This window comes from Mirounga leonina, unplaced genomic scaffold (genome assembly GCF_011800145.1).
Source record: "Mirounga leonina isolate KUSES-001 unplaced genomic scaffold, KU_Mleo_1.0 Mir_128, whole genome shotgun sequence".
NCBI lineage: Eukaryota > Metazoa > Chordata > Mammalia > Carnivora > Phocidae > Mirounga > Mirounga leonina.
Window position 1 is genome coordinate 15,405,570 of NW_023270320.1, and position 11,418 is coordinate 15,416,987.

At 50.7% G+C, this 11,418-nt stretch overlaps 1 protein-coding gene across 1 annotated transcript; it reads right to left on the minus strand.

The window, feature by feature from the left end:
* Positions 1-7,299: 7,299 nt before the first annotated feature.
* On the minus strand, positions 7,300-8,343 carry CLDN23 (claudin 23). Its single transcript, XM_035003864.1, has 2 exons — positions 8,302-8,343; positions 7,300-8,264 (listed from the first exon to the last, which is right to left on the minus strand). Exon 2 carries the CDS (start codon positions 8,193-8,195, stop codon positions 7,317-7,319), a length of 879 nt encoding a protein of 292 aa, XP_034859755.1. The 5' UTR covers positions 8,196-8,264; positions 8,302-8,343; the 3' UTR covers positions 7,300-7,316.
* Between the last annotated feature and the right edge of the window lie 3,075 nt (positions 8,344-11,418).

An 11,418-nucleotide genomic window follows, 5' to 3' on the forward strand; every position in this document is an offset into this window, starting at 1 on the left:
TCTAAAACTAAGTACAGTTGACCTTGAACAACACAGGTTTGAACTGCATGGGTCCACGTATGTGCAGGTTGTTTCAGTCAGTACGTACAATACTGTGAGTGTATTTTCTCGTGATTTTCTTAGTAATATTTTCTTTTCTCTAGCTTACTTTATTGTCAGAATATAGTATATAATACATATACAAAATATGTGTTAATCGACTGTTATGGGTAAGGCTTCTGGTCAACAGTAGGCTGTTAAGTTTTGGGGGAGTCAAGTTATATGTGGATTTTCTACTGCAGTGGGTCGGTGCCCCAACCCCTGTCTGCCCAAGGATCAACTGTACAGGTGAATCCACTTTACTGATCTAGAAACTCAGACAAGTGATTTGTTTAAGACTTGAAGTCAAGTGGGTAGACACTGGGAGCCTCAACATAGCGTTGCAGGTATGGACTGGGGTTCATCTTAATGAGCTCTTGCCTGCTGGGGAAACACGCAGATGCTACTTAGATCCCAGACTCCCTTTGACCCTCCAGATGACATCTTATTTCATACTCTTAGGTAAGGAATCAAGGGCACTGAATTTGTGATGGGAGATGGGTGACAGGAGTGTTGTCTAAAATTCAATAGCAACCTTGGGCAAATCACTTAATCATGAAACTGTTTCCCCAATGAGAACAAGGGATCAACAGAACCTACATCAAGCCAATGGATCACTGCTTGAAAATACAACAATGCCTGTGCACTGCTTAGTGCATGGGACCAGAGGCTGAGAACCTAAGTCCAAATTGTAAGCACGACTTGACTTGGAAGTCTTTTCTTGCTTGGATTTTTTTCTAGACTCTTCATAGTTTCTTGCAGAATGTGTTTGTGTAGGCTACCAGGCGTAAAGAGAAATCCTAAGCTTATTACTGTCGGTATGGTACATAAAATCGACTGTGCTTTGCAGTCAAGTATAAAAATTCCCAAGCACAGATCAATGTGACCGGAAAAGCAAATGCTGGGGGCTCCGCCCTTCCTGAGGCTGGGAGACACACGACCGGGAGTTCAGCTTCCTCCCGCGCTTAGCTGTGTTTGAGAGAAACCCTTTCAGCACCGGAGCGCCTGAGACCCCTCTCCGCCACAGAGGGACTCTTTGGTTTCCCTTGCCACCTCTCCCAAGAACCATCTCCCGGCCAAGCTGGCCCTTGGCAAGGCTCTCCCTCCATCTGCGGAAAAGTGAGTAAAAAAGACATGCGAGCCTGGCTTGAAAACATGCACGAATGACAGTGCAGCAGCATTATCACTTTGTCCGGATACACGTTAGCTGTCGCCTTCACCTCCTTCACACCCTAAGCCTCCACCAGCCTTCCAAGGCTAGAGTTCCGGCTAGCTCCCGACTTCCGACTTCCGACTTCCGACTTCCGGGCTCCCGCAGGCCCCGCCCCACCTTCTACTCTGCAAGCCCCGCCTCCTGGTTAGGCCCCAGACACATTCACCATTTCCTCTTCCGGGGAACAGCCAAATCCATGGGTCACGTAAGGCTCCCGTTCCCTCTACTTCCTGCCCTGGCTTAGTTATGTCTTTTCCTAGCCTTGGTCTCCTGTGAATGCGTGCCTAAGTATTATCCCACTTGAATCTAGTTTAATGCATCCTGTTATGCTTCCCCAATTCAGGAATTTACAAGACACCTCTGAACGTCCTTTTCACTGGAAAGTCTTAAGTATAAAGGTGCAGTACCCATTCATAAGATTAACAGTCCCTAGGCACCCCTGCCCCCAAAATTGGCTTTCATATGTAAGTTACATAATCTTATCTGTTTGGAGCAAAGGCATGTTAACTGTAAGAACCTTCTTTTGTGATGATCTCAGTGTCAGGTGTTAATTTCTTAATTTCTCTCCACCTAAACAGATGAAGCAGTAAATCCCATAGCAGATGTAAAATTTGAATTTCTTTATAGAAACTCAACATCTGTAACCTGGTGGTAGGTCTGGGTTTTCTTCTAGAGGGACAAGGAGCTTTAGAAAAGTTCATTGGTGGGGGCACCTGGGTGGCTCAGTTGGTTAAGCCGCTGCCTTTGGCGCAGGTCATGATCCCAGAGTCCTGGGATCGAGCCCCACATCGGGATCCCTGCTCAGCGGGGAGCCTGCTTCTCCCTCTCTCTCTGCTGCTTCCCCTGCTTGCACTCTCTCTCTGTCAAATAAATAAAATCTTAAAAAAAAAAAAAAATAGAAAAGTTCATTGGTTCATGCTTTAGGTTCAAAGAGCCCTATGCAAAACTTGACCTTTTAGGTTTCTAGCTAGCAATTCAGTTAGACTCTTGATACTTACTCGTTTTAGGAAACAAATGGGGGAGAGATCATTGATGATGGGAGAGATGCACCACATTGCTACTATTTTAACTGCTGGAAGGCTTGTGAAATTCAGAGAAACCAGGATCTAGAACTCGGAGCTTGTTGCCATCAGATCAGTTACTATATTTACAGATCAGTCTGCTTCCTCAGCCTTCACTGTTCACGTTTACTTCTCTCCTCTCAGCCTCATCTAATTCTTAAACTTCACTCTTAAGATATTACATTTATTCTTTTTTAAAGATTTTATTTATTTATTTGACAGAGAGAGAGACACAACAAGAGAGGGAACACAAGCAGGGGGAGTAGGAGAGGGAGAAGCAGGCTTCGCGCTGAGCAGGGAGCCCGATGTGGGGCTCCATCCCAGGACCCTGGGGATCATGACCTGAGCCAAAGGCAGACGCTTAATGACTGAGCCACCCAGGCGCCCAAGATATTAAATTTAGAAAGGCCCTGTGACCACATCTAACCCGTCTTCCCACTTGTACAGATGAGAAAACTGAAATCCCACAAGGGCAGGGCTTCTGCTATTAGAAAGCCTCTGTCCCCCAAATTCTAAAATTGCAGTGGCCCTCAGGCCTGTGATGAGTGGCAGCCCTTTGGGAGGCACCAGTGGTGGTTGGAGAGAGCCATGGCGGGGGCATTTGTCGCGTGAAGAGCAGAGGCGCTGGGTACCTGTGAGTGCACCTGCTGGTCCCTGCCTGGACCTCACGCTGGTTTATGCACTCGGCTGCACCCACTTGCCTGTCAGAGGAGGTGTTGGACAGGCTGGTGGGACCAGAGGGCAGCGGAGTTGTCTTTAACGTGGGTTTTAACCCTCCTCAACACACGCCAAACTGGAGAAGCAAGCCCCTCGTCAGCCTTCCCCCCCACCACGCCCTCCACCCCAAAGGCCTCGTCTGTAGTTTCCTTGATTTGGACAAATGTCCTTGTTTTCCTGGGTTCAGCCCTGTGCGATGGAGATTTGCTGGAGGGGGTCATTTAGCTGCACGCAGTGAGGAAAGAGAGGAATGTACGTGGAGGCCATTGGGAAGATTGGATGAGAACTGCATACAAGTTTGGTTTTTTTCCCTGTCCCGGCCCCCTCACACAAGTTTTTATTTGAAGTCGTGATGGTGTCTCTCATTTTGTTCCCCTCACATCCAAAACCTCTTCTGTGATGTGTTAGTACCAGTTGCGTTGGACTGGTCTTTGCCAGCCGATCATAGCCCAGTTCACAAAGTTGCTCCTGTGGCCCATTCCCCCCACAACCCGCGTCAGTGCACCTCCACCCCCGTAGGCCCGTGGCCTCGGGCCACGAATGACTCCCTGTACAAGTCAAGTTGTGTATAAGGCGAGGAGGCACTTAGGGTACAGAAACAGATTTTAGAGGTAATTTTAACTTAGAAAATTCTAACAGGCCCTGAACAAGTGTTAATACCCATTTGGGGACTACAAAGATACATAGAAACCAGCACGTCCTTACCTTCAATCTAGAGGTAAAACAGGAAAGTACATCAAGAAAATGCCACACTTGAACACAGGAGTGATATGTTCCAATATGACCCCTCGAAGCTGATGGGAGAAAGTCGCCATTTAGGGTGTGTGGGGGGTGATCACATAGGCCTTGGCCAAGCCATGAATGGCACTTGAGCTGAGAGTGGATGGCACATAAGGAAGGTCCCGAGGCTTTTAAAGACATGATTGACAGGCCTTCATTTTCAGAAGGTGGGATTGAACGTATGGGGTGGGTATGGGGGCGAGATCCACAACTCTGGGGATGTGATGAGACCTGGAGATTTGCATTTCTCTGCCTACCGCACCCCGTGGGCTGTCTATATGTTGACAGAATAGGATGTTCCTCATGAGGTAGTCACAAGTCACATTGTTTATATTTGATTCCGAAAACATTCTATAAAAGGCTGACTTTGTGCCAGACTTCATTCCCTCCTCAAGAAGCTCTTAGCCTGACAGAGGGTAGAGGGCAAGATTTTCCCAGCCACACTCAAAGACACTGCTAGCTTCTTCCAGTCCTTAGCAGCCAGTTCTAGAGCCCAGAAGAAGCAAAACATGCTGCTGGTGCCAGGCCTTCTGCGCCATCACTGTTCTCTGGGCCTGGAATGTGCCCCTCTCCCTTCTTTCCATTCTCTGCTCAAGCATCTCCTCCTTCCTGACCACCTTTCCTAAAATACCACGCTTTTGTCCTCTAGCCCTTGTCCCTGGTCTGTTACTCGTCATTTTCCTTGTACATAGCTCTCAGGCTGTGCTTGGGCGTGTAAGTTCCCCAAAGGCAGAGCCGGAATGGTGGCTTCCCAAGGTGTCCACAAATGTGCTGACAAAACGACAGGTGTCCCCATACCTACTGGCTGGATGATTTATGCAGTGAAGAGGAGAGGGGTCGAGAAGCATCTCTGGCAGCACCTCCTACCAGGGTCTGCAAAGGTTCAACAGCTTGTGTGCTAAGAACGTCACCCCTCCTTAGTGAGGGCTTCTAGATCAGAGCCAGACTGGCCAACAGGCAGAGCAGGAACCCTGTGAATGCGGAGTCTGCCCTACTTTCACACATTCCTCGGTCCCTGCAGGCAGTCTGAGTAATCTTGAGAAGACTTCGCCCATTAATCGGGGACACATACTTTGTATGTGATTGGGATCATTAACGACAGGTTGTGATGGTGCAAGGGGGCAGGGCTGTTCCCCATCAGTGTCTTCCCCGTGGGGAGGTTGCCTGGCTAGTCGGTCGGTATTCAGTTTAGGGTAAGTTCACGCCCACAAGAGAGGCTCCGGAGGCTCCCGCCTGGTCCAGCGTCTTGCGTGTCAAAGTCATTGTGTCTCTGTGCTGCTGGGGCACAGAATGACCCGTGTGCCCAAAACAGACCCCAGCCTGACGCAGGAGTGCCTTGCCGTGCTGTCTTGAGTATTTTTATAGCAAAAACCAGTTTGCATTTTTTAAGGGAGTTTTGGTTTCGTTTCTGTTGCTAGGGCAAAAACAGAGCTCTCATTCTCGACAACCAAATCCTTAATCAGCAGAGGTGGAGTGTTCTGAATATAAGCCACAAGAGGATAATTGGGCAGGGAGGAAAAGTAAAAACACACAAAACACTAGTTTTGTTTTTACCCAGGCCTCCCTGAGAAATATTTGGAATTATCATGCAGACAAGATTCAGTAGATTCGGTACTTGCTAGGAACTCAGTCTCTTTGTTTGTTGTTGGCTAGGTCCTGACTTCCCAGACCCCTATCCCTGCCTTTGGAGGTGTTAACTGACAAACCAGGGTTGCCTTTTCTCCATCTGGCTCTGTTCCCTGGAACAAGTGCCCTAGCTCATCGAGGCGGCAAGCTCTCAAAGGTCTGATTCTCTGCCTCCAGTCGGGGTTGCAATTTGAGCGAGGCATGTCCCAAGGAAAGTCTTGCAGCCCCAAGTGGGGGCCAGGAACCATCTGCTCTGGCTCCCTCCTGGGAGTGGGCTAGGAAATCAGTTTCAGGCCTCACTGCAGACCTACTCAATGAGAATTTGCATTTGAAAGAGATCACCGGGTGATATGTCTGCACTTTAGGGTTTGGTCGCAAAAAGGTAGAAACGGGTGATTCCGGTGTAAAAATAATAGTGTATCTGTACTATTCCTTCCACTGCTAATGAGTAGCGTGTGCTCTTTAGTCGGTTCTGCTACAGCTCTCTGTTATCGGTGCTTACTGAACTGAACGTTCCTACCTCTGCATTGGCTGCCAATGGTAGGTTTTAAAAGATGAAATTCAACTCAGTGAAAGGCACGCGTAAATCAACCAACCCCTTGAAATTAGAGCGGGCCCTGCCTGAGATTTAGTTCCCTTCTGGAACACAGAGCTGCCTACCTGTGATTGTAGGCTCCACTGTTTACAAGAGGAAAAGATCTCCAGTCTCACTTCATGTTGGAAACTGGTGCTTCTAGTTTTTTCAACAATAGACTTGGCTTTGCCCAGAAAACAGAGCACGAACTTGAAAATAAAGCAATCAGGGATTTAAGTGGGGCCCGTTGGCTCCTTTTAGTAATCTTATGCTAAAGAGGGGCAAAGATCTGAGTGCCAGATTTCAGAAACAGTGCCCAGGCAGCCAGGGAATTGTTAGTAATGATGAGTAAACTCCCACAGTTTGTACTGGAGACAAAAAAGCTTTTGTGTGTGTACTGAAACTCTTGTGTTCAGCTTTTCTTTATAAGTAAGAGATATATGCCCATGTTCTTCAACCTAATGTGATTTACAGGTTCCATTCTGTACCAAATATTTAATTTATGGTCCTGTATGTCCAGTGTGAGGTAGCCAAGGAATAGAGCAGTATAGAGTTTAGTCTGTTCAATCCCACCTGGCTTCTAGGAGAGAAACGGCAGTGACCTCAACTTTCACACCAAAAATAAGTAATAAAGATAAATCCTGTGTATACTTGAAGAAATGTAAATAAGAGTTAATCAAGTTATTCCACAAAAGCCACAGAAGCTGCTGGTGTTTGCATGGCTCTACGTTTATTTTAAGAGCTTCAATCAAACATAGCCAGTATATCGGTCTCTTGAGAGCCTGCAGGAGAATAAATTATACAACGGAAAAAACCATTATATTGATGTAATAAGGTTCGCTGGCGTTTCCGGATACTGTTTCAAGGTGTTAACATGGTTTCTGAGCCTCCTTTTGCTGATTTTGACTTTTCGCCCCGTGTCAACACGATGCAAAGGCGCCCTTTCTAGATCTCTTTCAGCTTCGAGTATGAAAAGCCCGTCACTCCGTAAGAGGATCCTCATCCCTCTGGGGAGGAAAACTAAATTGTACAGACAGAAAACCAAACCCAACCTGACCTAATCGTCCAAGAAGTCTAGCTTAGCCACAAGAAAGGAAGATCACCCTCCAAACCAGTTACAGGAACGCGTCCCGGCTTCGGACTCCGCGTCAGGTGTTTTCCAGCCGCAAGATAACAGGCAAGTTCAAGGTTGGACACGGTAGGGCGAGTCCTTGGTCCGCGCATCACGGGCCCAGAGCAGGCCTGGCGGGGGGGCGGGGGGGGGCGTCTACAGGTCGGAGTCGCAGGGCAGCGAGGCGTGGCAGGCCCCGGTGCTGCCCAAGGAGTCGCCGGCGGAGCGGGCGTCCTCCCCGCGGAGCACGTCTAGCTGGTTGCTGAAGGCGCGGGGCTGCGGCCGCGGCATGGGGAAGCCGGCCTCGGGCTTGCGGGCGGCGCCGAGCTCGGCGGGCCGCGGCCGGTGCTGGCCGTCGCTGTAGTACTTGATGGCGGGCGGGAGCGTGCGCTCGGGCCAGTCGACGTGCACCGTGCTGATGCTGCTGCGGCGCGGGCTGCCGGGGGGCTCCTTGCGGCGGCGGCGGCGGCAGCGCCCCTCGCACCAGGGCGCCAAGCTGAGCGCCAGCGAGCAGCCGCCCAGCAGCAGCAAGCAGCTGCCCAGGTAGCCCAGCACCAGGCTGTAGCTGACGTGCACCGTGACCGGGCTGGCGTCGGCGGGCAGGACGGCGCGGTCGGCCAAGAAGCGGTTGTACCAGGAGACGGGCACGAGGCTGAGGAGGCCGGCGGCGAAGAGCACGAGGCCCGAGAGGCCGGCCAGCGGGAAGCGCGGCTTCTCCCGCCAGCAGCGCACGCCGAGCGACGCCAGCAGCAGCCCCAGGGCCGTGGTGGCCAGCGCCGTGACCATGAGTGCCCGCGCCACGCGCACGGGCTCGGCCTCGAAGTAGCCCCACACGTCCGGCTGGTGGCACTGGCGCTCGCGGCTGCTCTGCTCGCGGCACATGTCCCACAGGCCCTGGTACAGCTCCACGTCCGCCGGCTGGTTGAGGAAGCCCTTCACCAGCCGCCAGCCGGGCGCCAGCGTGGCCGTCAGGTTGAGCAGCAGCCCGCAGGGCGCGAGCACCAGGCCCAGCGTCATCACCACGGGCGTCCGCATCCCGGGGTCCGCGCCCCCGCCGCCTTCGCCCAAGCCGGCGCGGGACCGTCCCACTCCGCCGCGCGTCCCCTGCCGCTCGGGACCGTCCCACTCCGCCGCGCGTCCCCTGCCGCTCCGGCCTCCCGCCCGGCCCGCCGTGCGCAGTCGAAACCGGCTCGCGGCCCGGCCCGCCCGGCTGGGAAGGGCGGGGGCGGGGGGATGCGAGCGGAGGCGGCCGGGAAGCTGGCGCGCGCGGCGGGCTCCGGGCGGCGTCCACAGCGCGCCGCGCCGCCGGGGCTCCCCGGGACCGAGCAAAGGTCGCCCCGCCCCGCCGCTCGCGCGCTCCGCGGCCCCGGCCGGCCCTGGGCGGGGCCCGGGGGGCGGGGCGGAGGGGGGAGGGAGGAGGCGGCGCCGCCCGGACGGCCGCACCTGGCCCGGGGGCCGCGCAAGTGCCCGGCTTCGCGGCGGACCCGAGTTTCCGCCGGAGTTTCTTCCGTCCCCGCCCGTCGGCCCGGCGCAGGCAGCCTCTCCCCGCTCCACTGCCAGCGGGTCCGACGTCCGCTCCGAGTTTTGCGCGGTTGACTTTGGGCCCCCCGCGGCCGACTGGGCGGCGCCGGCGCTGCTCGCTGCGCCGCGGGGGATGCGCCCGGCAGGTGTGCGCCCGGGGTCCCCGTCGAGTAGCGCGTCCCGGGAAGCTGCGCGCAGGTTGCTTCAGAAACCCGGTTCAGCGGGCTTAGTGAAAGCTCCGTACTCCACTGCCAGTCCGACTCGAAAGAATCCAAGGGAGTGTTTTTCCGGGATGAGGCGTTCCAGAGGATTTATTATTAATTATTATCATCATCATCATCATCATCATCATTAGCCCCATGGAAAATTTTGAAGAGGCCCAAAGAGGGAAGGGTGTTACGGGATGTCCTGTGTGGCACACTTTTCAGTTGTATCTGACCATATAGGGTCCCCGTGCCTGGTCATCGCCTTTGAGCTACTTTACACCTCTGTAAATTGTAGAAAGCCTATAGTACGGCCAGTGACTTTTGTTCACAGAAATGCAGATGACGGGCGCCTGGGTGGCTCAGTGGGTTGGGCCTCTGGCTCTTGATTCCGGAACCCTGGGGTGGTGATCTCCAGGTGTGGGATCAAGCCCAGCCTGGGGCTCTGCACTCAGCGGGGTGTCTGCTGGGGACTTACTCTCTCCCTCTCCCTCTGCCCCTACCCCTTACATCCTCCCCTCTTTCTCTCTAAAATAAATAAATAAATCTTAAAAAAAAAAAAAAAGGAAACGCAAATGAACTTGAGTCATTAGAACCTAAATGATGATTGCCCAATGGATACTGACCAATTTGACATTGATTTGTAAATCTTTTAGCTGTTTACCTGTAAATGTGTTCTTTGCATTCTTCTTTGAACTGGTTGTAACATCATACCTCTTCCCTTATTAATAATGAGTTAAATACGATCTTTGACACATGTTCATTTTATATTTGTGTGAGAGTCATGATCTTAACATTTTTCTAAAAATTATTCTTCATATTTTTCTCATTTTCCCATATTTCTTACAATGGAAGTGTATTACCTTTATAATTGGTTAAACTGAAAACTGTTTCTAAAAATCAAAGTTGTGGGCGCCTGGGTGGCTCAGTTGGTTGGGCGACTGCCTTCGGCTCAGGTCATGATCCTGGAGTCCTGGGATGGAGTCCTGCATCGGGCTCCCTGCTCAGCAGGGAGTCTACTTCTCCCTCTGACCCTCCCCCCTCTCATGTGCTCTCTCTCTCATTCTCTCTGTCTCAAATAAGTAAATAAAATCTTTAAAAAAAATAAAATAAAAAAATAAAAATCAAAGTTGTGTTGCTTTGAAATAAAACATTCTAGAATGGATAATAACCAGGCATAGGAATCACTACCCTTGTCTTTAAAAACATTTTTAAAAAAAATTGTGGTCAAATAACATGGCATGGAATTTTCTGTCTTAACCGCATTTAAGTATACAGCCCATTGGCATTAAGCACATTCATACTGTTGTGGTACCATCACCATCTCTCGAACTTTTATATCTTCCCAAACTGAAACTCTACCCATTGACCAATAACTCCCCGTTCCAACCACCACTCCTCATGCTTCCAGACCCTGGCAACTACCATCCCACTTTCTGTCTCTGTGAATTTGGGTCCGTGAGATACTTCATATAAGTGAAATCATACAGTACTTATGAGGCTTATTTCACTGAGAAAATGTCCTCAAGTTTCATCCATGTTGTAGCATGTGTCAGAATGTCCTTGCTTTGTTTATCCATTCATCCTTTGATGAACACTTTGCTCCCACCTTCTGAGTGGCTGCATGGGTGATTAGGTGACATTTCAGAGCCTTGAGCCAAAACGTCACACTCCAGAAGCCGAAACTACAGGCTTCAGCCATCTTTGTCTCCGATCAGTACCAGGGACTTCGATAATGAACACAATACCTGTTACTAATGCTCTTTCACTGGCGAAGTCATTCCTGTCTGAGATTTGTGGATTGGCTAGAAATACCAGCAAGGCATTCTTGGCCCTCCAGGAACAGGGTGTTAGGATCTAGACACCCAATACCTGCAAGAATACTGCCCCAGTCTTGATTCTTGATTTATAAGTTACCCTGTGTTTAGACGCTGCTTCAGAGAAGTCTATCTCTCTTGACCCCAGCCTGAGGGTTAGCTAATCCTGCTGCTAGAATATTGCTTCCAGTGAATTTTCCTGAGAGATGCTCTTGAAGAACCTCAATGGACAGAGAGAACTGAGACTTTGCCAAATTTACAGAACAGATCCAAAGACTGTTTTTGCACCTGCTTGCTAATATGTTGTTGATGAATGTGTTCTGAAATTCGATCTAAGACACTCTCTGAGACTGAGTATTGGAAGTTACTGACCTGTATATATTTTTAATGAGGTATAAATGGCATACAATGTGGTGCACACATTAAATTTTCTAAGTTTTGATATATACATAACACCTGCGAACCGATCACCATAATCAAGACGGTAAGCACATCCATTACCTATAGAAGTTTCTTTCTGCCCTTGGTAATCCTCCCTCTCCTCTCTCCCTGCCTATCCCCAGGGTCCCCAGGCAACCATTGATCTGCTTTCTGTCAGTATACATTGGTTTGCACTTTCTAGAATTTTGTATGAGCGCACTCAGACAATGTAGATGGCATACAAGAGACCATCGGCATGTCTCCTCGGGTCCGGCAGCCCCCTAATTTGTCTGAACT

What these genes read in the sequence shown, in the direction of transcription:
- CLDN23 (XM_035003864.1), bottom strand. Translation starts at nt 8,195, where the DNA reads ATGCGGACGCCCGTGGTGATGACGCTGGGCCTGGTGCTCGCGCCCTGC.